This window comes from Solea solea, chromosome 2 (genome assembly GCF_958295425.1).
Source record: "Solea solea chromosome 2, fSolSol10.1, whole genome shotgun sequence".
NCBI lineage: Eukaryota > Metazoa > Chordata > Actinopteri > Pleuronectiformes > Soleidae > Solea > Solea solea.
Genome location: NC_081135.1, coordinates 38,701,456 through 38,728,814, shown reverse-complemented (window position 1 = coordinate 38,728,814; position 27,359 = coordinate 38,701,456). Strand labels below are relative to the sequence as shown.

At 43.4% G+C, this 27,359-nt stretch overlaps 1 protein-coding gene across 4 annotated transcripts; it reads left to right on the top strand.

Moving 5' to 3' along the window:
• The first annotated feature begins 477 nt into the window (after window positions 1-477).
• akap11 (A kinase (PRKA) anchor protein 11) lies at window positions 478-25,514 on the top strand. Of its 4 annotated transcripts, none has more exons than XM_058612355.1 (12): window positions 478-614; window positions 4,010-4,119; window positions 4,243-4,353; window positions 4,466-4,519; window positions 4,838-4,969; window positions 7,552-7,819; window positions 8,890-13,144; window positions 13,932-14,060; window positions 17,088-17,174; window positions 19,130-19,176; window positions 20,073-20,266; window positions 21,688-25,514. In XM_058612355.1, exons 2-12 carry the CDS (start codon window positions 4,057-4,059, stop codon window positions 21,874-21,876), a joined length of 5,529 nt encoding a protein of 1,842 aa, XP_058468338.1. In that variant the 5' UTR covers window positions 478-614; window positions 4,010-4,056; the 3' UTR covers window positions 21,877-25,514. The 4 variants fall into 4 exon arrangements, with proteins under 4 accessions (XP_058468338.1, XP_058468337.1, XP_058468336.1 ...); XM_058612354.1 differs by having other exon boundaries at window positions 4,838-4,978; window positions 17,091-17,174; XM_058612353.1 differs by having other exon boundaries at window positions 4,838-4,978.
• The last annotated feature ends 1,845 nt before the right edge of the window (window positions 25,515-27,359 follow it).

Here is a 27,359-nt window from a genome sequence, read left to right as displayed (position 1 = left end):
TCAATAATACTGTAAATGTAGTTTTTTCCATATGAACTCATCCAAAACACTGATTCTGTTTGTGTAGAAATGAAGTGAAGATGCTAAAGTTTGTCCAACTAACAGTTATACAACTTTTAAACAATGACATTTAAATGTTTTTATCTTCAGTTGCCGCCAAAATGACAATAATTTGGCCTAAATTTCACACAGTGAAAACGCTGCGGATCGATTGCTCTGCTGTCGACAGTGTGAGTGCGACACTGATCCTTAATGTCGGCGTGTGATTGGAGATGCCTGCGCCTCTCCTGTTCTCGTGGGCAGCGCGCGGACGAACGCGAACCACAGAGTTCGAGTCAGATTCGAGATTCGAACATGATTCAATCCCCGCTGAATCCAAACCCAGGGCGACCCTGTGGGTGTTTTTGTGTCTGAAATGAATGAATTTAAATGATGATATTATTACAAATATAACTGGCCGCTCAGTCGCTGTTGCGCATGCGTGCTTCTCTTCGCTCGGGTGTTCGGTTAACGACGAGTGGCTCGAGCCGACCCGCAGCGACGGTTCGTCCACGGGCGGCGCATTAAAGACAGCGGCGGCCACCATCAGCGCTGCTGGAGTCGGACACTGAGCGGTGAGCTACGCTTGTTTTTCTCCATAAATGACAATAATGTTAATATTTTAAAAAAGACAAACAGAGCCACACACACACACACACACACACACACGTTAGCCGTGAGCTAACACGTAACTGTTGTCTGCTGTGTGTGGAAATACGCGCTCGCGACGGCGTTAGCTAGCTCGGCTAGGTGGTTGCTAGCTAACGACAATAAGGTGACGTCACAGGGGGAGACAGACAGACCGCGGCCTGGTTCTGGCCTGGTTCTGGCCTGGTTCTGGCGTCAGCTCCGTGTTTGACAGTCTGACAGGGAGCTCACGGGGCGGGTGAGTGTCACGGAGTGTGTCACTCAGGCGTGGGAGTGGGTGTCTCTGCGTGTTGTGAGGCGGTTTGCCCACTCTGCGCGTGTGTGTGTGTGTGTGTGTGCGCGCGCTGATGTTGACATCAGCATCCACTGTGAGCGGCAGCTCCGTGGCCTCCTGCCGCGTCCTGCCGCTGATGCGGCCGCTGCCGCGTCCACCGCCAATGCGGCGGGTACCAGCCCCACCGCCCTCACTCATCTGTGTTTACGCTTTTAACGCAAACACGTGAAATAACGTTATTTACGGAGATGTAGAATATGACGTTTGTGTGTGTGTATGTAAGGCGAGCATAGGCGTAAAATGTAACTGGAAGGGCCCTAAAGCCCCCCCTACACACACACACACACACACACACACATACACGGTATGTAAACGGTAAAGCAGTAGTAGTCATATTTTATAGTAATTGTATTTAGAAACATACAGAACCACAGTTTGTTTTCTGTGACGTAAAGGTCGACAGGAAACTGATTCAGTAAACACTAGCTTATACAGAGATAGAGCGCCACCTGTGGAGGCGGAGTCAGATGTTCGTACATGGCCAGTAAATGTGTTTTCGGACTCAGCAGGACGTCCAGTCGCGCGTCGTAGACGTACTACGAGCTGAACCCGTTATGATATATGGTGTCAACACGGGGGCTTTTATTCTGAAAAGAAAGGTGTTTGACTTCCTCTCCGGCTCTCGCTGAATTCTGCCTGAACGCGTTGTGTTCTGGGGCAATTTTCAAATCGCAGAGGGCACAATATTTATGTAACAAGCCAAAATATGTGTCAAAATACCATTTCAGTTGATCTATACACGTCTGTGTTTCTCACAGATCTGCACAAATATCACACAGTCATTCTTTTAAATATGTTAAGTAAGTAGAAATTACCGTCCCCTCTGATATCGCGGATCATATCCCTGTCGTAATTCTTGTGAATTAGCCGTCCGTTCATTAATGTATTAGTGAAAGTGTAATAAGGATCTCCTCCAGCCGTAACCAAAACACTTTCTTGTCAATTAAACCAAATATTCTTCTAGAATGATATTTAAAAAAGTGATTTTTGTGTTTCAATAGTTAATAATCTACATTCACTCGACAGCACCTGACTGTAAAGTCATCAGAGGCTGGTGTTTACAGGCAGCTGTGAGATTCTCCTCATGTTCTCCCAGACTCTTCTTCTCCTTCTTCTCCTTCTTCTCCTTCACTTGTTGTTTATCCGTCTATCATCATCATCATCAGCAGCAGCAGTCAGACTACACAGGTGGTTTTCTTCCTTCTGAAAACGATCCGTCTGCTGAGTGTGCGACGCTCTGTCACATTCCTCATGCTTCAGTCTCTACAACACGACGTGTAGAGATGAATGTGACTTTTATGTTGATCACAGCTGTCGCACAAGGAGGCGCTGCAGAGGCGCTGTTGGAATGCAGAACGCTTTTTACAAGTCCAGTTTTTGTGAAGTAATGAGTCGGGGTGAAAACATGGCTGCAAGTAAGAAAGGGATTTTAGCCTCTTCACAAAAAGACCTGGAGGAAAGTGAGCCGCGTGTGCTGTGTTTCCTCCTGGCTCAGGCTTTGTTGTGTGTCAGGCTCCACAGACAACAAAACAACACAACAATGGACGACACACACAGTTTGTCAAACGTTTTATGAGAATAGAAACACAAAGTATCGTGTATCGTATCACGATGTCGCCTGTGCTTCAGTTCTACTGTTTGACTCTGGGACCCTGAGGGGACGCTGCCAAAGAGTCAGTGTTCAATCTGATTTAGTTTAGATTTAGTCATATTTTAGTGTTTTTAGAATAATATTATAATATAATATTATTTTGCTACGATTCCTACCACACTGGACCAAACCGGACCGTTCCACTCAGTGGAAACACGGCTGCTTCTTCTTCCTCTGCTCATGTCAAAGACTTGATCACAGTCTGATCATTTCATGTTGTCGCCGTGTAAATGATGGAATTGTAAATCTCTTTTGGAACAAAAACCTTTTTGCCCACGTCAGCAGTTCCAGAACCACCTTCTTCCTGCGTGGTTGAGGCCAAGGCAGCTGTGAGAATCCAGGAGGTGGATCAGCAGAGGAAGTCGGTGGCATCATGAACTCATGAACCCCTGGTTCTGGTTCTCAGGACGGGGCTGATCAATCGGACCACCTGCCTTCATCTGGACTCAAACAGCTGCTTTGGACCCAACCTCAAAGTGGAGTATTGGGTTTCTCTGGGACACTGTAAATATTGAGCCTCCTGGTCTTTCTTCTCATGCTGATCACTGAGTGAGTGTCTGACGTGTGATCTTTGACGCAGGTCTGTGTGTTCAGAGAAGATCAAAGGCCGTACGGTGGTTATTTACACAGCTTATCGTCGCCGGCGTGTTGTTTTTCACACCGCCGCGATGAGACCAAGGCTCAGTCTGCACGTGAATCTCAACACAAATATGAAGTGAATTCTCTGTGGTGGAGCCACCGACCGTGACATCCTGCTGGGATGTACAGCAGACGCTGACTGATCACTTTGTGATACTGTCACTGCTCCGTCATCTGATGATGATGATGATGAATTTTTAAACTCACAATTAGGACTGAACAATTAATCCTTTTCAGTCGGGGTGGGACCATACCACTCGAGTATTTACTGTTTTTATTCTGATACAGTCATTTAAGACCATTTATGAACGTATGAAGCTGTGAACGACATTTGTGCCGAGTCATTTCAAAGCCACTGATCCCCACAAACACACAAACGAGTGACTTGTGAAGCAGTTGTTTTGGGTGAAACTGAATCATAGATGTGGATGTGAACGACTCGCAGTCGTTGGCTTTCAGCAGTGTTGTCTCTGAATCCAGGTCAATCAGGTACCAGGTTCTATCACTGATGGAGACCGTGTGGTGGATGATGGACATGATGGACATTATATCACTCATGACACCATGTAGACGATGGAAATGGGAATTATCACGACATAAAAGAGAAAGTCTAAAAATGACTGATCCGCCTGTGCTAAGAGAGAGATTAAAGAAAAGAAATAAACAATTGTCTTCTGTCTTTGTCTTGTCGTGTCCAGGTCAGGGTCCAGGTCCAGGTCCAGGTCCGGTGCAGCTCGCTGATGTCATGGACGCCTGTGCTCGAATCAGAGGAGTCCCCATCAGGACCAGGGCCTCGGTGCGGAAAGAGGTTTGTCTGCGCGGAGAAGAGAGATGGAGACCGTGTGTGTGTGTGTGTAACCGTGTGTGTAACCGTGTGTGTGTGTGTGTAACCATGTGTGTGTGTGTGTGTAACCGTGTTGTGTGTTTTCAGACTGTGCGTGACAGTGGGACACAGAGTCTGAAGAACCTCTTCAGGAATAAGAAGGAGCTGTGCAGCATCAGCCTGGAGCTGCCGAGCAGAGACGCCACAAGACTGACAGAGGTTTGTCTCTCTCTCTGCTCTCTGTCTGTCTGTCTGTCTCTCTCTGTCTCACACACACACACACACACTTAAATATGTCCTAACCAGCATCTGTGTTCCCATCATCTTCCAGATTCATTTTGTGTGTCTGCCTGGTCAGTGTGAAGGAGAAGACGTCACCCAGCAGGTGAGTTTTCTCACCCTCTCACTCTCTCACCCTCTCACTCAGACACAGCGAGTAACATCACACGGTCCAGGATGTGGAACTCACGTAAAGTTAAAAATAGCACTTCACTGCTCCTGGACATAAATAATCCTAAATGAATACATCTAAATTCTTATGTCATCAACTTTGAGAGCTGAAGTGATTCACAGGTGATGAATTCCTTTAATGAAGGAGAATGAAGCCTGATGAAGCCTTTCTTTGAGTTCTTGGTAGATTTTGTATCAAAAACGACCTACAACTGAACCTCGTCTCCTCATCGTCGTCTTCTTTGATCCTCAGGCTCTGACGTCACTGCCAGGAAGTCTGTGTGATCTCCTCAGGTCGCTCCACGTCCACGGCCTCAAGAATGACGAGGTTCTTCTGCTCAAAGACTCTCGCCGGCTGGTGGAGCACAAAGACTCTGGGCCTCAGGTACACAAGGTGACGGAGGAGTTAAATAAACAGGGCTCCAGACTAACTTTTTGAATTGGTTGCACTAGTGCGCCTTACTTTTTTTTTTAGGTGCACTGGCACAAAATTTAGGTGCACTCGAATTTTAACGCCATAAGGAGACCTTTCTGGCTCCATAACTTTAATATAACGTGAATGATTTTCAAACAAGATTAAGATATTGAGAAATCCTTGTCTTTATTTGAGGGACATTGACATAAGAAAAATAAGGTGTTTCAAGTGTTTCACTGAGCTGAAATTGCAAAATAAAACATTAAGCACAATAAAACATTCCCAAATAAAACAGTGCTTGTGCTTAAAGTGCTACACTGAACTGAAATTGACTATTTCGATCAAACATTTCTGATTCCTCAGAGGACCTGATTGCTGCTGCCTGCCGCTGAAATGCAGCTGGGAGAGGGCCAACTTTCTCCATACACCGGTCCCGGCATGTAGTGTGTTTTTTGGACATGCTGTGTTTTTTTAAAGTTTCGATACGAAACGTTGTTGACCCGCTTACAAATGCACTATTACCGGCCATACTCTGACCGCACTCATGACAGTATACACAGTGCATTATATTACGTCCTTTATCGTACCGTAACCAGGGAAACTGTTTCAACCAGTCCTGCCTGAAAGAATACGTTTTCAGCTTCTTACTCTGAGTCTCAGGGCGGGGCTCTTTCTCTGACTCGGTTGTCTCCTCTGGTTCCACGTCTAATGCCGCCGAAGGACCGGGGCTTGGCATCTCAGCAGGAACCGAGGGAATGGCAGTAGGGTTGGTTGTCGGCTTAGATTGTTTAGTGAAAAAACTTTCAATACTTCTGCCCCTCTTCATTTAGCCTCGTTTTGTCTCTTTTCCCTTCCGCTGCCGTGGTGCTCAGGTCGCTGCGCCGCTCGTATTTTTTTTTTTATGTTTTGCCGCTCGCAAATTTTAAATACACTCAACGGAGAGCAGTGACCACAGCCAATCTAAGGCAAAGTTCCGCCCAAACTCTGTCTCTTATTGGTTTAGACCAAGATAATTATCTACCATGATTGTCAGTTGAGTCACAGGAGAACACAGAGAGATGATGTGCTTGCAAAGTACATTTATATTTTTTAGATGCACCGGTGCGTCCTCGAAAAATCCTTAGGTGCACTCTTAAAATTTTTGGTCGCATATGCGACTAAAATGGTCGCACTCTGGAGCCCTGATAAAGATTAAAATAAAGGGAACATGAAGGCAGGGAGGAAAGAGGAAGTGAGAACAGAAAGTCGTTTTTCTGTCTGTAAATAAGCAGCATCTGTACTAACATATACACGTTCCTTCAATAAGGACAATTCTTTTAATTCCATGAGATACATAATATTTTAATAACAAAAATAGACTCCTGTTGTTTATTTACACCGGAACTGAAGAGAACCACATAAAGTTATTTTTTAAATCTCAGAATTGTAAGGCAAGAAAAATCACAATTCTGACTATAGAAGTCGCAATTCTGACAAGTTACAGAAAAAAGTTGCAATTCTGACTTTAAAAGTTGCAATTCTGAAAAGTCACAAATAAAAAAGTCACAATTCTGACTTTAACAGTTGCAATTCTGAAAAGTCTAAAAGAATAAAGTCACAATTTGACTTAAAGTCGCAATTCTAAAATATCACAAAGAAAAAAGTCGCTATTCTGACTTCAAAAGTCGCAATTCTGAAAAGTCACAAAGAAAAAAGTTGCAATTCCGAAATGTCACAAAGAAAAGTCGCAATTCTAAAATATCACAAAGAAAAAAGTCGCAATTCTGACTTTAAAAGTCGCAATTCTGAAATGTCACAAAGAAAAAAGTCGCAATTCTGACTTTAAAAGTCGCAATTCTGAAATGTCACAAAGAAAAGTCGCAATTCTGACAAGTTACAGAAAAGTCGCAATTCTGACAAGTTACAGAAAAAGAGTCGCAAATATAACTTAATTCTGACTTTATTCTCAGAATTGCGTCTGTTTTTACTTGGTTTTTTCCACGTGTGGCCGTGCTCCTCTTGCGTACACAGGAAAACTGTTTCAATCTGAATATTGAACACGACTGAGTCGTCGTCGTCGTCGCTGTCGTCGTTGTTATTGCACTTTTTCCCACTGCGAGGTCGTTGCCAGCCTTTCTCACGCTGTTGAAGAAACGCAGGTTGCAGACAAGAAAAAACAAAACAGAAGTTGTTTTCTCAGCCCACGGTCGCAGCTCTGGTGCCGTGTGCAGTGTTTGTGTTCACACAGCCTCTGTGGTTTTAATCATCCATGTCAGACAGTTAGACCTCCCACCACCTCCTCCCTCCCTCCTCCTCCTCCTGCTCCTCCTGCTCCTCTCTTTAAAGTCATTCTGTATTCTGCACATGTTACATATCAACTCAGAGTCAGAGCACAGACATAACAGTCCACGTCTGTCTCCCACAGCTTCCCGAAGGACTGGGATTAGAATAAGTTTCCATGTGAATTCTGTGTAATTTGTAATCAGCTTTTCTCTGAAGGACACATTTACATATTTCGTCTCCGTCTGTGTGTGAAAATAAAACTCTTTTTTTTCCCTTGTTTCTGCTCTCAGTGCTGGCTGAAGGCCGTGTGTGTGCTGAGACATAATCCCGGCTCCGGCCTCCACCCTCAGGCCAGCGTGGCGTCGCTGCTCGGCCTCCTCGGCTGCTACGTGGCGGGCGTCCGCTACGCCGGCGAGCTCCAGGCCCTGCAGAGGGGCTCGGCCGAGGCCAGTCAGCCGGAGGAGGACGACACCAACCAGTCGGTGTCGTCCATCGAAGACGACTTTGTCACGGCCCTGGAGCACCTGGAGGAGGACGACGCGGGAGACGCAGGTCCCTGTACGTGCAGCATCTGACCATTAAAACACAAATTCAATCGTTATCCTATCAAATTGATGAAGATTTAAATTTTGTACAAAGATGAAAATAAACTGTAACTTAATCCAGAAGTGTACGCAGGTAGGAAAATTAACTTAAGGGTCTTTAATCAAAAGAAAAAGGAGAAATTAGAAATAAAAACATGCATAGAAAAATACCTTAAAACACATGAAAACCTCGGGAACTGAGCAGAAAACATAATCAGGGAAGACAAACCAGGAATAAAACACTGTAATATACCAACAAAATGGGGTAAAAGATGATTTCAAATGTAACAATAGTAACCGATAAATTGAAATAGAAAGTAAAAAAGCAAGGGAGGAAAGTAAAAAGTGAAACAAGGAAAGTCTATAGAGCAAAATCAGAAATAATTAAACTCAAGGTCAAAAAAACATTAAAAAAAACTTGTACAGAAACCGAGGATTCATGACAAAAATGTTGTTACCACTGAGAGAAAAATAGAAACAAGCTCCAGGATGTGGTCAGTTTGGTTCAGTGAATAAAAAACATCCTCTAATGTAAAGTAAAAATAGCACTTTTTTAACCAACTTTGTTACAGGAGACAAGTAATGAGAAATGAATGATTCATTATTATTTCTTCTTCAAGATAGAAGTATTAATACAAACAACACGTCATCAAAAATGACTTAAGATCTAAAATATAAACCAGCTAAAGGGAAACTGGGACAATTTAGTAAAAACACATAGAATGGCTAAATGATTATTTAACATTTAAGATTGCATAAATAATAATTAAAGAAGGGGAGGAGCCTGATAAGTGTCAGATGAAACACTTCTTTATTCTTTTGAACACAGAACAATGGAGTTCTTACTATTTAAGTTCAATTTATATCACGTTCATTTTGTTGTGATTTATCATTTATAGAAAACTGTGGAAAATGTGTATCCCAAACATTAAAATGTCTTTATCGTTCTAAAAATAGAACGAAATAGTTCTCGTGTACAATAACACAGTCTAGGTCTTTTCTTCACTTGTCCTCTCACCACTCGTCTCTCTCTCTCTCTCACAGCTGCAGCCTCCTATCATCAGTATAAGCGGCGCGACGTGGCCTCACAGACAGTCCCCGCCCACAAGAGGAAAAAAGAATTATCGGGCGACCGTGTTATCATAGGCTCCTCCTCCAAGAAGTATTCGTCCAAACATCATCCGGCTCCAGAGGTGTCCGTCACAGTGCAGAGGTCGTCGGGTGTGGAGTCCCAGTGGACGTACTGCAGTCCCGGAGCTCGTCTGCCTTCTCCTCAGATTCACGTCAGCGAGTCAGAAGACTCGGACTGCTCCAGCCCCAGTCCGATCATCTTCCTGGACGAGGTGGGCTACCAGAAGAGCCTGCTGGCCAAGCTGGACATCCCCCAGGTGCCCGGTGGACCCAGGGAGCGAGTTGAAGACTCGGACTCTGAAGTCAGCGAGTTCTTTGACAGTTTTGACCAGTTTGACGACCTGGACGAGCTGAGCTCTGAGAGCTGCACTCTGGCTCTGCCTCTGGACTCCACCAGTTCCCCAAGCAGTCAGAAGAAGTTTGCAGAGTCCAGCACCAGCATCTCGACATCCAAGTATGTTTCCAGGGGCTGCTCCACCAAGGGTATGAACCCTCACCGCTTTGACCAGCGCACACTCCCAGCCAATGTGAAAAAACCCACTCCACTGAAACCCGGCTCGCCTTACTCACTCCACTCCGAGATGCCCGACTCCCCAAGACTGGTGCAGACTCCGGGTGAGGAAAACGGTGGCCCACTCTTCAGTCCCGTCAGCTCCTCTGCCTTCAGCCCCCTGGTGGACTCTAACGGACCTCTGGAATACTTTTGGAAGACGGACGAGGACGGACAGGACGACTCCGAGCTCAGGAAACCCCAGGATCTATGCTCGCTCTATAAGACCTACTCGGACTTCGCCAGCAATCTTTCCAGAGAAATCCTGGGATCTGTGTGCGGCTACCAGTCTGCGGTCGACATCACCGACAACAAGAACCTCAGCTGCGTCTGCCACAAAGAATTCCAGAACCCTTCCGGCTACCTGATGAAGCTCTCGGAAATACAGGAGACTGTGACGGTGGACAAGCTGCAGAAGAAGTCCCAGTCTCTGAAGGATGGCATTCAGAGGTTTGCCACTGACCTGGTGGAGATGAGTCTGGGCAGTGCTTTGCGAGACCTTCAGAAGGGCGTCTCGTCCTGCACCACCACCTTGTGTCACTTGGCCGCAAGGCTCACCTCGTCCGTGTTCCAAATGGCCTTCCATGAGATCGGCATGCGCCGGGCTTATGTGCTGAAGGAGCGAGCCATCAGTGGATTGGCGGGGTTCCTGGTCGGAGAGGCCGTGTCCGGGGCCCTGAAAGACTTCCTGACGGTGAAAAAGCAAATTTTCCACAGCACAGTCTCGCAGTTTGCTGCTGACCTGGCTGAAGAGCTTGTGTTTGAAGGCATCATGGAGGTGTGTCAGTTTTCCCACCCTTCAACCCCTCTTACCCCGAGTGACTGGTCCTTCGGTCACGGGCAGGAAGAGGAGGAAGAGGAGGAGGAGGAAGTGGTTTCTTCGTATGCTTCAGATTTATCGGAGTCAGTCATCCAGGAAGCCTTCATAGAACTCTCTCAGGCTGATGTTGCCTTCACTAGCCAAGCAGCTATCAGCGTGTCTTTGGACAACATCTGTTACGTCAGTGCCGAGAACTCCAGCACTCACACCTGCAGTACCTTTACCAACCAGCAGGTTTTGAGTTGCACCTCTGCTGGAGGAGTTCCCGGGCCCTCGGGAGAAGATCCTACCTGCACAGTGAAGAAAGCCCTCTTCACTGTCTCAGGTATGGCCAGCTGTATTCCTGTACCCCAGGCTGGCCACGCCCTCTCCCACCTCCCAGATTCTGAGGAAACCTGTCAGCAAACAACCACTTCATGCAATACTCCACACGCTAGCCCCAGAAGAATAACCGTGTCTTCCTCTGACACCGCGACCTCGACACAAACTCACCTTTACAGTCATGGAACTCAGACCCCAGGAGCCGGATTAGGCCCTTCTCACAGGAAGTCTGCGTTCCAGAACTTCTCTGGAAACATGGTGGATTTGATCGTAACCGAGGCTTGTGAGCTCATAACCACGTCTAAGATGAAGAAGAGTTTCGAGGACTGCACTGACTTCTTCACTAAGGCAGTCGGAACCAGGAGTGGCTCTTCATGCAAACAGGACTTACCAAGTATTGACACTCCAGATTCCCCTTTGAGGCACGGAGATCTTCGCTATGTTACGGGGAGAGTCATGGCTCATCCTTTGACCATGCACACTCTACATGTGCCGGACAGCGGGATTTCCGCTCCCGTGGATGATTCGAGTCCAAGTCCCGGTCAGAAGTCTGGTGGCACTCCTGGAACTCCTCCGTCCACCCCACAGCAGCCCAGTGAGATTTCCAAGGAGAAACAGATCAAACAGTTCTCCAAGAAGCTGAAGAGCAAACTGGCCAAGGAGTTCTCCCCTGCTACTCCACCTTCCACCCCTCACTACCAGCCAGAGCCCGGTCCAGGACCCAAAGACATCACCCCTGAAGAGGACAAGGACGAGTTCATGCTCAAACTCATGAGGTCTCTCTCCGAGGAGGCCGATGGCAACGAGGAGGAGGAGGAGGAGGAGGAGGAGCCGGCAGAAGAGGAGCGTGTCACCAACAGATCTTCAGAGACCAGGAGCGGCCGGCACGAACCCAACCTTATATCCCGTCACAGAATGTCCAACAAGGAAGCTCTCCACTATGCCGAGCGCCTGGCTTGCCACATTGTCTCCATGGCAACAGAGATGGACACCCTGGGAGTGGCAGAGGAGGAGGGAGAGGCGAGCGGTGGCAGCGGCGTGCGGAGGAGGGACAGCGTGGCTCAGTTCTCGGAGCAGACCCTGAACACTCTGTGGGTGTATGCCGGCGAGGTGGCGGGGGAAGTCATCAACGACGTGAAGAGGATGGTGAGCTCAGGCCAGCAGTGTCCTTACCACAGAGTTCACCGTAGAAGGAGCTTGGACAGATACAGCTCTGAATGTTTGCACCACCACCAGAACAGGGACTGGAGAGTGGGCAGGCTGGCCGAGCAGTGGTCCAGTGACATCATAGCCTCCATGTTCCGTCCTCCTCCGGCCTCCGCACCCAGTGCTTTCACCAGCTCCAGCTCTGGCATGTCCTCAGAGTATCCCAGTTGTGAGAGCGTGACAGACGAATATGCTGGCTACCTCATCAGAGTCCTGAAGAAGGAAGGAGGAAGTAGGGAGCTGGTCCTGGACCAGTACGCGAGCCGCTTGGCCTACCGCTCCATAAAACTAGGTTTGGCTCATGCTAGTCGCAAGATCAGGCAGAGATCCTCGAGCAACCGCTTTCACTCGTCCAAGTCGCTGCCAGATGAATGGAAAGCTTCAGGTAGTGAGGTCTCGTCCCCCCGGGACAGAGCAGAGACAGTGGTCTGTCCCTCAGGTGAGGACACTCGGTGCTGCTGCAGTGACTCTGAGGAGCAGAGTCAGAGGGACTACACAGATCTGGTCAACTTTGCCGAATCGTTGGCGTACAACATCACCTGCGATGTCACGCGCAAGCTCCACCTCCCCACCGCGCGCCTGCCCAAGTCCCTCACCGACTCCTGCCTCTATAAGAAATCCAAACTTGAAGACATGACGGAGAACCTCATCAGGAACTCCTTCTCCTGCCCCCTGTTGTCCAAGGACGGTAAGAGCAGGCGTTACCACAGCACAGGGAACCTGTACGACGGAGGCCGCAGCAGCAGAGCGATGCAGGTTGTCGAGCACTACGCCAGGAAAATAGTGGACGACACTTTGAAGATGAGCCTGGCGTCAGTCAGTCGTCCGTCGCGGGAGCATCACAGGATGCAAGGTCATGACAGACACTCCCACACGCAGAGGCTGACAGAGGCCCCACCCACCGGTCAGGCTGCGGGCGAGAGGACCTGCTGTTACTGTCTGGCTCAGGAGTGTCTGTACTGCAGCAAACACGGCCGGCACCATCCGCCCACAACACACTGGAGGAGACGAGGGTCGGACTGTAAGACGAGCCGGAGCCACAGGATTCCCAGCCTGGACATTCCCAAGATCCACATCGACCTGGACCACAGGGTGGCGTTCGCCGAGGACATGGTCTCCACGGCGATGGAGACGGCAAAGCGTGAGCTGAGCAACACCAGTCTCAACGCCGACAGCGGCATCGGCCACGACGGGACCAGCTACGCCGAGAGCCTGACTGCTGAGATCATGACGTCGGCCATGTCCAACGTCTGTCAGAGCGCCATCATCAGGTGAACACACGCAGAGATAACGCAAGTTATTCTGAAATTAACAATTATTTTTTATCAAAGATTAATCGGAAATAAAAATCTATTTTTAGGAAATATAAGTGACAAAAATTATGGATTATTCAAGTAAATGAGAAAATCTCCTGTTTATGAAAATAAGTGATGAAAATTATACATTTATCAGCTCATTGTTAAAAATGTGTTAAGACGATTAACAAACGAATCACGTAGTTATGGAAATGAGTACGAAAAATAAAATGATTATTTATTATTATTTAACTATTCAAAATAGTTAAAGATAATAGAGGAATATTTTAAAATGAAAATTAGTGATAGAAATATAAGTTGATATGTTCTTCTCATTTCATGCTCATAAGTCCATATAATGTTATTTAGACAAACAAAAGTTCTTTTAATGAGCTGAAATCACACGGCAGAAAAAGCTTAAACGGTTAAACACATGAACTAGAAAAATAAAGTGTCAAAGACTAATCTTTCAGTTGTTTGGTCCATGAAATCTTACAAAATGGTGAAAAATGTAAATCCATACAAGTTTTATTTTATCTACAAACCAAACATTTTCAGTTCTTCTGGATTCTTTAGTATTTGGATCAAAGAAAACAGAAAATATTCACATTTAAGAAGCTGAGATTCCAGACAAACTTGGTGCAGAATCTTTGTTTTTGCAATGAAGGAAGTTTTTTTTATTAACTTCCTTCATTGTTTTTCCCCTCTGTGTGTATGTGTGTGTGTGTGTGTGTGTGTGTGTTGTGTGTCTGTGTGTGTTTAGTTGTTCAGGGAGAGAAGTCACTGAGTCGACGGTGTCTCAGCAGCTCAGTGTAGGAGACGACAGTCTGGGCAGCTGGTCCAACCTGAGCTTTGAGGACGACAACAGCAGCTTCCTCCACCTCAGTGACAGGTACACGAACTGCACCTTTACTCACTCACAACCTCAAATCTTATTCTTTACATTATTGACCAGAAAACACAGAGAAAATCCTGTTTACTGTGCCTTTAATGCTGTGTTTAAAGCTCCATGTGTCCTCATGCAGCCTTCATCGTTGTGAAGCAGTACGTCCACTAGAGGGCGCAGTTACAGCTGTTATTGTCATACAGTGTCACAGTGACGTGGGAGTCTAATAATAACAATAATAATTGTGTTTATAGAGCTTCATGAATAAAAGAATAAAAAACACGAGCAGAACCAAACATAACATAAGTGAGTTAAAATCCAACAATAAAAGTATGTTTTCAGATTCATTTAATAACATATTTATAACCTTTTACCAACATAGTTCACAATGTTCATGATAAAAACACACAAAAAAATAGAATCACAACAATGAAAGTAGGAAGGTTTGATTTAATAACAACTTTATTTATGTCACAGCTTTTTTAAAAACAGTTGATGATTTGTGCAGGGGTGCCCCGGGGAAAGTGTGGGCCCCTTCTTTTCTTTGCCCGTGCCCTGGGCCCCACGATAATATGGTGACTTGTGTGTCCGTGTGCGCTGCTGCTGCCTGTGTGCGCTGCTGCTGCCTGTGTGCGTCTCCGTGGCAGGACTCTCCCGTGGTTTGACTTTAGATCGGAGTTTTCCCGAGGTCAGCGCTGAGCAGAGAAAATCGTCTCTGCCAGAAACTGCCAGATTGGTGCAAATGTTTTAACGTGTAACGCGCGGCCGTGTTAGAGGATGCGGGGCCAAGTTTGTGTAACGCACCACAAGCACGAGGTCCCGGGGTCGTAGTTGTGACAGAACTGATTTTTGTAGAGTGAAACGAGAGCATGAGCGTTCACGGCCGCCGTCGCTCTCAGTCTGTGGGAATTCAGCCGTTCACGTTTGTGTCTCTATGGAAGCAAAACTGACAACATGTTCAGATTCTTTCCCAAGATACTGAGAGAACACAGCTGAGTTCACAGCTATTCCATCCCCGGCAGGACCCAGTTAATGTATGATAATATTTTCTAAAGGTGTGTCTGTGTGAGCGCTCTCTTCACTTCAGGCTCTGTTTCTACAAGAGCAGAGTCCAGCATGTGTCATTCATTAGACTCCACACATGGAAGAACGGAGGGGAAAACGGGCCTTCAAAGGGTTTATGACACAATAATGATAATAATAATAAACAAGAGAGAAAGGATGATTGAGTTAATGAACGGTGTCAGCGTCGTCCTGTTAAAACCACGGTACGTGAGCTGGGCTTGACCTCATTCCTCATTAATGGAGGAGGTATTTTTAGAAATCACAAACCCTTCTTGACTGTGCAGGTTCTTAATGATGACTGATTACATGAAGCCACAGGGTTCACACAGGCGATTGACATCCTTGAAAGTGCTTGGAGTCCAAGGTTCGAAAGGTGCTTGAAAAGGAATGAAATAGTGATTTAACGGCGTAAAATCACTATTTCTTTACATGGATTTGTAACTATTGTGCGTTCAAACTTTGAAAGCACAATAGTGGTTTACAAGCTTGAGTTTCCTGTTGGAAAAGTCTGTCTAACAGTGAGATAAACATGAACGTGAACATGTTCTGTCGATATCATTGACTTAATCTAGAGTAGATTTTATTAGCTGTGTCTTCTGTTAAGTGGTTAAATGGTGGTGTTTGTCTCTTTGGTGTCCTCCTGTCTCATTTGAGTTCTCAGCGAGTCATGACTTCATGCGACCACATTTAAAAAAAAAAAAAAAAAAAACCTTTGCCAAACACTTTCATTCCCTCATGTGAATTTTTGTATTATTTTAAATAATTATTACGTGGTTTCCATTCTTTTTTTTGCGTAAATTCAAATTTTGTTGCTTAGTGACCAGTGACGGAGCGGCTGAGATCAGGACAATTTGCAATAATGACCACAAGTGTCACATCGCTTCAGTGAGCTAAGCTTCGATTGATGACGATGATTTTGTGGCTTTGAAATAATCCTTTAAATGTCAGTTGAGGAGGAGGACGAGGACAAGGAGGACAAGGAGGAGGAAGAGGAGATGGCAGGTTTTTCCACATGTTCACATATAAAACTGTATAAATCATCTGTAAAGTTGCTCCAGGCCCAACACGAGTGACGTTAGTACAATATCGTTCTCATGATATTCTGTAAACAACATGAGTTCTGACAGGACCAGCAGCTGCAGGGTTCATACACCTTATCCAACTTCAAATTCAAGCACTTCTCAAGCACTTTCAAGGTCTTCCCCCAACACCTTCCAGCTGTGGTTAAGTAGATATTACCATGCAGATGGAAACATATTCAAAATCATTATTTTTACTTTAAAATTATGCCTTTTTATGTTCATTTACTCTCAAAGTCTCTCTTTTTTTTAATGATCAGTTAATGTGTCAGTCAATCATCAAATTCTGATTCAGAATCTATTTGAATCAGTTCATATTTTTTCAGTTTAAAGGAACTCCAATCTCTTTTTGAATAATAAAGAATATATAAAGCAAAAATGACTCCCTTTATTAAATTTGATGAGTGAAATATTTTCAGTTTTCCGACAAATTATGCACCAACTAATAAATAGTAGGGATGGGTATTTCTAGTTGAAAAAAAGTGCATTCAAGAAACCTCGTAAATGTAATCACTTCTGCAATAACTTGTGAATTCCACTCCACTTCTCTGAATCGGTTCATATTTAATAATAAAAGCTCTGAATTCTGGATGAAATTGACAGCTTTGTGAGGATTAGCAGGAAAGTTTGGTTACACTGTTCAGTAACTTGTAAAATAGTAGTGTAATGATTTTTTTTACCCTCAATCACAGTTTCAGTCATTTTAAAGGCACTTAATCTGAAATCCAATGGCCTTTTTGAACCTTGAAACCACAATAGTTACAAATCTATGTGAAGTTTTTTTTGATTTTACTGTGTAATAATCCCCAGTCACATGTACGTTCACGGAGGACATGTGAAAGCGTGTCTTGTCCCTGACGCAGGTGTCTCACCTGCCTTCTCTCTCCAGCAGCAATGGGAACAGCAGTAGCTGGAGCAGTCTGGGCCTGGAGGGGGAGGCGGGTGAGGAGCACATGTCCTTCTCCCCCTCTGACAGGTTGGTCTGCGGCTCGAACGAAGACACGGCTAACACTTCAAAATAAGAGCTGGTTTCGCCTAGAATGGGACAAAAAAACAAATAAACATCTACTATCATCACTTAAACTTTTAAAAATTGGACGCAGACTTTTATCTTCACGGTATAAACGTGATTTCCTGTTGACCGATGCTTTGTCTCATACTAGGAACGACCAGTTTCCTGACGTGGCATGTGATTATCAGTTTGCAGGTGTTTCTCTGCACAGATGCTGTTCCACAGTTTTAAACCCACCAGCAGTTTTCACCACTCGTTCCCCGCGTCGTTCTTTCTCAGACAAACACGTTTAAATCTGCCGTCAGGATGTTTTCCTGTGTGTCAGCCTCTCATACGTGCTGCTGCGTGTCCACGCTAACAACAAAGCAGTGCTGTCAATCAACACGTTCATCAACGCGCACGCCCCCAGCTTAAAAGAAAACTCCAAAAACTAGAATTGAAGTTGAGAATATCTGCAGAAATAATGGTCCAGTGTCATCTGGGCTCAGAGTTGATGCAAAACGTTGCAAAATAAGTTTCTTCTAACAACTTAAAACCCCCAAAAATAAATCATATATGTATAAAATTAATCAGCTATTCACAACTAGAATGATTAAACACTAAAAATAGAGAATATATAAAGCAAAATGTACAAACAACCAAAGTTTTGTGTTTTATTTGACGTGAAATTCGAGACAGAGCAGCAGCAGTTCATTGATTAATCACCTATTCATTTAACTGCAACTTATTTTAGTAATTGACTGGTTCAACAATGAGTGTTTCTTTTAATTTTTCTTTTTATTTCTTTTCTCTATGAAAGGAAACGGAATATTTTTACAGTTCCGGACAAAACGTGACATTTGACTTGTGCAAATTTAAAATTCCACAAGCAAAAAAACATTTTAAAGAAATTGATACAAATATAATGAATATATAATAAAATAAAGAATATATAAATCAAATCAATTGTACAGAATTGCAAATGATTTAGGTCATTGATTGGTGCATTAGTTACTATTTTTTTAGTTATAATCGTGAACATTTTGTGGTTTATTTTCTCTATGAAAATAAACTGGACCTTTTTACATTTTGGGACATTTGACGAGTGAATATTTTCACAGTTTTCACAATTTATGCACCAAAATGCCAGAAATGCATTCAAGAAACCTCGTAAATGTAATCTCCTCTGCAATAACGGTGCTGGAGTCGTCAAAGATTCGTTTTTATGAACATAATCATAGATAAAACCATTTGTTGTGTAAGCGGAATAATCGATCAGTTCTTGAATGTTGAGTTTCCCCAAAAACCTGGAAATGATGATGTTCTCAATGTCTGAATTTTGTCCACAAACCGAAAATGATTCCATTTGAATGATTTCTTTGTTTTATGGAGCAAAGAAACCAGCAAATATTCACATTTAAGAAGCTGAAAAATCACACAAACTGGTTTTAATTCTTTAAAAAAGAACAGTCAAAGTGATCAATCGAGTATCCAAATGAATTGAGTCATTGATGACTTGCTTCAGCCTTATTTTAAACAGTATTTTCAATAAAAGTAATGTAGCAACGTCATATTTAAACAACATTATTAAGTAAAAATAATCCAGTTTTCTAATGATTTGTCTGATCACTGTGGCAAACACACTGGTGGGTTTAAGTGTCCATAGTTGTAGATGCTTGTGTTGTAGTTGCTGTGCTGCATGATGCTTTTTCATCGTCGCCTTCACAAACACAGCGAGAGGCGACAACAACAACAACAACCACAACCACTATCACAATAATCCTCGTGGCTGTGTCGTAACAGACCAGAAACACAGAGGAACTTTTATAATCCCGTCCTTCCCTCGCTGTGTCTGAGATGACTCTGGGTTTTGGTTTGTCGTCGTGTGTTCACGCAGCGTTTTCTCACTCGTGTTTAATTATTTTCTTTTCATCCAACAGTGACAACACAGACGACAAGGAGACGGAGGTCAAAGAGGAGTCCAGTGGTGAGAATATTTAACCTTTTTGTTTATAGTTAAAGATGTAATACTAACCCGAGTTAGCATGTTCTCCCATGTGTGCGTGGGTTTTCTCCAGGTTCTCTGGGTTCTCTGGTTTTCCCACAGTCAAAAAAAAGTACAAAAGATTTGGGAATTCGGTGAATTGGACACTGTAAATTTGGTGAGAGTATGGATTATCGTTATTACTTAATATATCGTATTCTTAATATAAGTTTTTGAACATTTGATGAGTAGTATTTTGTCTTTTCTGACAATTTATCACCAAACAACTCATCAATCGTAGAGATGGGTGTTTCCAGCAAAAAAGTGCATTCAAGAAACCTCGTAAATGTAATCACTTCTGCAATAGCTTGTGAATTCCACTCACTGCTGCTGCTGCTGCTGCTGCCACCTTGTGGTAATAGATGCCCCGCAAATTAGGGCGTCACTGTGTCTGTGATGTCACCGTGTCTGTGATGTCACCTTGTCTGTGTTTGGGTTTAAATGACGCTGCCTTTGTTTTGCTAACGTCACACTTTGACGACGACAAACACGTCGAGCGCTGATGTGTTTTTCTTTCCTCTCGCTGACGTCTCAGAAACATTTGTGCTTAATTTTGAAATACGTGTGCGTCTGGGTGTGTGTGTGTCTGTGTGTGAGTGAGTGAGTTGTAGCCGGGGTTTTTCCCTCCACCCCCACGTTCAGCCACTCATTCATGCCTCCACAGTCACCCTTCATGCATGCATGTGTGTGTGTGGTGAGTGGGTGGGAGGGGCCTCCTGGTCCGATGTGTCCAGCTGTGGGAGCGTGGGAGACCGGACCAGGATCAGAGAGGCCTGTTCCTGATGATAATGATGATGATGATGATGAGTCATGTGATGAGCACATGTCTGCGTCCGCAGGGACTCTGTGTGTGGACCGGACTCAGGTGCTCGCCGCTCCCCGCGCCGCCGCCCCCGCCGCACTGCTCGTCGCCAACTCGGACGCCAGGCCCGTGACCTTTGACCCTCAGCTCAGGAGCATGCTGCAGTGGCTGGCGGCGTCCATGGCCGACGTCACACACGTGCAGCTGAGTCCTGACAGAGAGCTGCAGCAGGTGACGCACGCACACACACACACACACACACACACACAGAGACGCACACATACACACACATACAGAGACACACACACAGACGCACACATACAGAGACACACACATACACACGCACACATACAGAGACACACACACAGACGCACACATACAGAGACACACACATACACACGCACACATACAGAGACACACACACACACGTGCAGCTGAGTCCTGACAGAGAGCTGCAGCAGGTGACGCACACACACATTAAAGCTGACTTTCCCTCTCTGTGATGTTGTTGGTGTTTATTGTCAACACTGGTGGTCTCTGTTGTGGTGTCATGGTTTCCACTGTTGTTGCTGTTGCCATGGTTACAAACAGGTGAAACAAAAACAACCAGGCAAACTTTGTTCACCACCTTCTGACGTCTTTATCTGATTTTTTCAGAGTAGAATCGTCAAATATTCCTTTGTTCTCGTCACTTTTGGCAACTTTAACCGTTTGTTTTATTTAGGCACAAATTCTCTTTATTTTTCGTTTAAATTGATCAATTCCTGATTATTATAGTGGCAAATTATGATAAATCTATTGTTTTGGTCCATAAAATGTCATTTAATGTGTCCACAAACAGCAAATATTTGAATATTTACTGTAGAAAAGAACATTTTAGAAATTGTGAAAGAAATCATTTAACCCCTTTATTTGAATATATTAATTGCAGTTTAACTGAATCATTTTAATAATTCATTGTTGCAGTGTTATTTTCATCTATTCCAACTCTTAATACCTTTTTATTTCACTTTTGTTTGTAAACCGTTTACTTTCCCGTTTGTCTTTAGTTACTCATGTTTCTAATTTAATCACAATAAATACCCGTTATTGAATATTAATGCGCACATATTTATGTGATGTTGCTTTCAGAGCAGATTAAAAACACGTCGTGTTGTCTCTGCAGTCAATAACCAGTTTATTAGGAACAGTAGCTGAAAGATGAGGATCGTCCTTTTATGATAATGAAGTGTTTTGAACAAGATTTGACAGAAATATAAGATTATTGTTACAGTATAATAACAGAGACATGACATGACCTTCCAACTTTAACAACAGAACTCGTCTCTGACTGTCTTTGCTGCCGATGTTTAAGAATCACGACATTTAACATGTTATAAACACATCTGTCGTCTTTTAAATCACTCCTAAAAAACCTGCTATTTTGTTTTGTTGTTTCTTATTTAGTAAGTTTTACAGTTTTATCTTGACGGCATGTTTTATCTTTTCCATTGTGTGTGCACTACTAACTTTTCTTGTTTTGAAAAGTGGTAATTATATATTATTATATATCATAAACACATTTATCTTTAGTAAAAGGCCAAAAAAATGTTTATGCAGCTGATGAAGTGATTTATTCATTCATTTATTTTGATATTTTGATGCTTTTTCAGCTTCCTGTCGTCATCCAGAGGCTTCAGGAGAAGAGGTGGAGGGTCGGGGAGCTGCTGCACATGCTGCTGCGCTACTGCGAGGAGAGCCACGCACACGGCCAATCACAGGCCAGAGACGAGGCGCTGCCGCCGCCGCCATCGTTAGCGCCGCCGCCGCCGCTCTTCCAGTGGCTCCTGGATCACGCCTAGCTTTCCTCCTCTGTTCTTCACAGGGCTTTTACAGAAACCTCCACGTCCTGTAGAGGGCAGCACCGTACGAGTCGGCGATAAGCATCGCACTCTCATGAATGTGTGTGTGTGTGTGTGTTTTCCTCTGCATGCTGTGACTAATCAGGAGGATTCTCTTCCCACCTCTGCGGTCGTGTTATTTATCAGTCTCCTGCCTCACAGTGAACGAGCTGTCTCCTCACGCCCACTCCATGGCTTTTGATTTCAAGGCCTCACACCTCGCTGCCGTCACACACTCGACCCGCAGAGAGAGAGAAGAGAGGGGGAGAGAGGGGGAGAGAGAGAGAGAGAGAGAGACCCAGCCCATGTGTTCCAGACAGACAGAGAGAGAGAGAGAGAGAATGTGTTTTCTGTTAGGGAATCCCCGACGATGCTGCTGCTGCTGCTGCTGCTGCTGCTGCTGCTGCTGTGATGATGTCACCACACCCACGACTCACCTCTGCGATGGTGTTTCCACACACACACACACACACACACACACACACACACACACACACACCACACCCGCTTATTATCAGAAGAGAATCCAAAATACAGTCACACAGTGTTTTCATCAGTTATTGTATTAATGCACTCGCACTGCGGGGTCAGAGGAGACGGAGCTGGACCAGGTCCAGGTCCAGGTCCAGCTCAGGCCGGGCGTGGTTTTGTTTTACTGACACAGGGTCTCAGGTTTCTGAGCAGAGGCTCCAGAGGAGGTTTGAGGTTTCACGTGTGTTTGACGAGAGAAAGACAAAGAGATTATTTCTTTAAAGACGGGATCATGACAGAAAAGTGAGTTTAATGTGAACTCCCGCTTTCCCCTCGGATAATAAAGATAAAACAAACTACAAACCCGAGCTTATGAAAAACCTTCTCTCACAGATTTTCAAAACGCTAAATGAGTTTGTTTTTAAATCTCCTTTGGTTTGGATTTTTTTCTGTTACATTTGGATTGAAAAAAAAGGCCTTTGCACATCGAATGCGATTTCTTCTCTTCACATGAGTCCGTAAAGTAGTATTACTTTACTTTTATTTTTTTAAAATTGCTTGCCAAACTCGCATATCTGACCATTCTGAACGTGTTTTATCATATATATAAAAAAAAGCTCTGTTTCCTCCTTCCTTGAAGGTAGAGAATTTAATCAAATATGAAATGAAAAGCTGCTGAAAGCCGTGACGAAGGCTTCGTGTTGCCAAACTTCCTCCTGCTCCTCTTCTTCCTCCTTGTGTGTGTGTTTTCGTGGTCCAGATTCACATCAGTGGGAAGATCCAGTGACGCAGATCACGGATCTTTAAGTAATTAAAGACACCTCGTCTCAGTCTGCACCTACACACACACGCACACACACTCACACACACACACGCCCTGGTTACTCACCAGAACCCGCGTACACACACACACACACACACACACACTAGCAGAAACTTGCTGAGCTGCACTTTTTTCCCCTCACGATAACATTTTTTCAGCCCTGACCGTATGCTCCACAGGCTCCGCCCCCTCCTTTGAGAAAAATGACTGGGACACATTTATCTGTATTTAAATTGAGTTTTTCCTTTAAATAATTGACCTGAATTTTTTTCTCCATATTTACGTGTAAAACACTGTAAAATAACAACTTGTAATACTTAAAGTATCAAAGATCTGCGACGCTGCCAAATCTTCATGTAATCTGAAATATCATTTTCAGCCTTATTTAAAGAAAAATCAGTGGGACACATGAGTTGTATTTCTTGTTTTTTTTTTCCTTTTAAATAAGGGACCTGAAAATGACGTAATGCTCCTTTTTTCCCCGGTATTTTAGTGTAAAACTGTAAAATATCAACGTAAAGTATCAGCCTGTGATTCTCCACAAACATCTGCTAATCTTAATCTGCTCTACAGACTCCGCCCCCTCCTTAAAGAAAATTGCCTGGGCACATTTTTGATTTTTTTGTATTTATTGTTTTATATTGTTTATTTTAAATAAGGGACCTGAAAATGAAGTTTTTCTTTCCGTATTTTAGTGAAACTGTAAAATAACTTCTTCTTCTACTGAACTCCATGTCGTTGCTAATGTTCACCTGCTAAACTGCGACGTTGCCAAATCTTTCATTTAATCCTAAAGTGTTTGATTTGTTTACACAAAAAATTAATGAATTCATCATAAAATCTGTTATTTAAAGTAAAAACGCTGCCGTCAGTGATGTCGTATTTTTTGCAAACTTCCTGTTTGTTGCTGCCGTTAGCGTTCTACATCGCCTCAGGTTTAATGAGGGGGCGGAGCATTCATTTACCAGCTCCTGATTGGATAAAGAGTTGTGGGAGATTCTGATTTAAGCTCAATGTAAAAGTGTTATATTTTTTATACACTGCAAAAAAGAGAATTGTTGGACAAACTCAAAAAAATTACACAAGTTAATTAAGTTTGAACTCCATTTCTTTTTGGATGTTTCTTTCAATATCTCCAAATATTTTCCAAAATATCAAATTTTTGGGAAATTTTCAAAGATTACATTTTCCTTAATTTTTTGAAATTTTTTCAGAAATTAATTTTTTGGAAGATTTTTGACAATTCATTTTTTTGGAAAATTTGGATTTTTTTTTATTTTTCCTAAAGTTTTGAGAAATCTAAAACAATTTAAACCATTTAAATAAATATCGAAGACTTTCTCAGTTGGCTTTGCGTTTTCACAAAAAAAGATGAAAATTGCTGGATTAACATATAGTATTAGTTTAACAAAAATTATTTCAGTCCAATCAGAGATTTTTTGACAATTTCACAGAATTTATAAATTAAGTTTGAAATAATTAGCAGCTGCAACAGACGTCCAGAAAAATGTCCACAGCCACTTTTGCGATCTCTTACATAAAGGTTTTATTAAAAAAAATTCAACAATAACCAATAATTTTAGGTCAATCACTCGAATTTTACCAATTACACGTAACTTTTTAAATTTAATTTGAATTTATTTAAATTAAAATGTTTGTTACAGCGTGAGTTTATTTTAAAGTTTGTTCAACCATTTTCAGGAAAAGTTGAAAATGTCTGTTGCGTCACCACGTGCGCCCCCTGCTGTCAAATTAAAGCAGTTTCTGTGAAGTATTTTTGTTTTACATTAAAGGAATGTATTAAAACAGAGAGGGAGAGAGAGAGAGAGCATCACAGTGTATTACTCGCTCTCTCTCAGGAGTTTCCCAGGTTTTCTTGTTTTTTCTGGACATTCCTCTGTTTCCCACAGTTACTGCAGTAAAGCGATATTTTGTGCTTCGTGAAAACGCTGAATGTTTGGAGTCGACTGGTTTGTAAATGTGTTTTTGCTGCTGTTGCTTTTTGTTCCCAGTGTTACTTTCTCTGACCATGCGCTCAAAAACTTAAGATTTAAAAAAAAAAGAAAGAAAACTAAACGGAGATGAACTTCAGCTCCAGTCACGTCTGTATTTTTCCCGCTTCGTTGTAAAATCCTGCCAAATATGAAGATAATTAATAATAAATTACGTAAGTTATATAAAGAGTGGCTTGTTGTCGTCGTCGTGGCGTCGTCGCTGAATCGTTTACACATTCACAGCTTTGAAACTCTGGATTTGTTCCTGTTGAAGCTCGATGTGACAATAAAGCTTTTTCATGTGCTCTTAATCTCTGCAGATTACGTCTGTCTCATTTTAGTGAAATTATTGTCATCGAGGCCAAATATTATTGTCACCAAGTTAGCCAAAAAATAAATAATGACAGACTCCCGTTATAAATGTCACATGTTATGTGTTTAGTAGAAAAGAAAAGATTCATCTGCAGTTAATTGTTTTATCACTTAATTCTTGTTTCATGCAAACGTGATGGAAGAAAAAAAAAATCCCCTTTTTTTCTCAAAAAATGTAGAAAAATTTCAAACGGACTGAGTGGGTGAAATCTCCGGACTTAAGATGGCGGTGTTGTCACAGGAAGGGTAAGTGGGTAAATCCAGTCTGAGTCCATGATTTGCAAAGTTATCCATAAAATAATTTGCCTGTCTTCTCGCTAGGATTTTTAAATTTTTTTATGTCGCAGTTCTATGAACCTCGGCCGTCTCTGTGGGAATCCGTCAAAATGTTTTCTGTTAGCCTGTTAGCCTGTTAGCCTGTCTCCAACAACATCTGATGATGATGTTGAGATGTTTTTTGGTTTGAAGCCACATCATCAGTTAGTGATGTTTATCGGGACTTTCCCAAATTTTATTTTTGTCGCGGCTTCATCTCTGGGTGTGGTTTCAACCACGAGAATAATGACTGACGTGTATTTAAAATATGACAATGATGCGATGACAACATTTCTACAAATAAACCTGATGAATTACATTGACGTGATGTTAATCCTTCATTCAAGGGTCAGTTTTCAGGACCTTTGGTTTGTTTTTGTGACTCATTGAAGGAAAAATCATAATGTTGCTCAGAAACAGGAAGCAGGAAATCCCAGTGCCACCATTTTTTCTGATTATATTTCCGTATGACTTATTCTTGTAAATATCTCATCAACGCCTCAATGGTATCTTTTTAAATTTGGAACAAAATTCACTGAGACTCAATCGTGTGAAAACAACTGTGGTAGATCTCGAGGGAAATTCTTCAAATTTAGTATAAATGTTTGCTTGGATTCGCAGATTAAGGCTCCACTGAAGAACCTCGGTCGCCCCCCTGTGGACTTTTTGAACTCATTTCCAGAACACTTCTGCAGTAAACTCGGTAAGTTTTGTCTTGTACGTCTTTTAACGTAGTGTTACTTCTCCAGACAGTTTTCAGGAAACTTGGAGCTGCACGGTGAAGGAACAGCAGCAGATGTAGACCCATTGTCACGTTTTGCGTTATATTGGCAGAACATGCATTTTCAGTATTGGATGATCTCCTTCCTGAGGCGACAAGATCGTGAATGTGATTGAAAGACAATGTAAACCCGGACGTTTAGTAGTAGCAGTAGAATGAAGTATGAAGCAATTTTGATTAAAATATATCGGACATTTGTTACAGCAATTTAAAACTTTATTACAGAACTTTTCACACCCCACCTGCAGTACCGTCACGGCTTGCTAGGGGGCCACATCCCACAATGTCGCCCGCAGAGTCTCTGGTCGAGTATACGGAGTACGTCTGTAGAGGTTTGTAGGTAGTTTTCCTGCCAGAGGCTACCACAGCTCTGTACTCTGACTTCAATGATTGGCGGTCTCTCTTCAGCGCCACACAGTGGTCATTGTGGTCACTCCACCCCCTGAGCGCATCGTCCAGAGCTGCCAGTAATTGTTTTAAATTTGAGACCTGCTCTGAATGACTTCACTGCTTCACTCATGTCGCCCACGACGCTTTGATTTTCAAACACATTCCTCGTCAACTGTATCACCATACAACCTGCAATTAGCCCCGCCCACCACCTCCCCCTTCTCCCTTTCTTCTTCTTCTTCTGCCCTGTCAGACAGACTCATCCATTCACGGAGCCGAACATGACCTCAGCGTACAT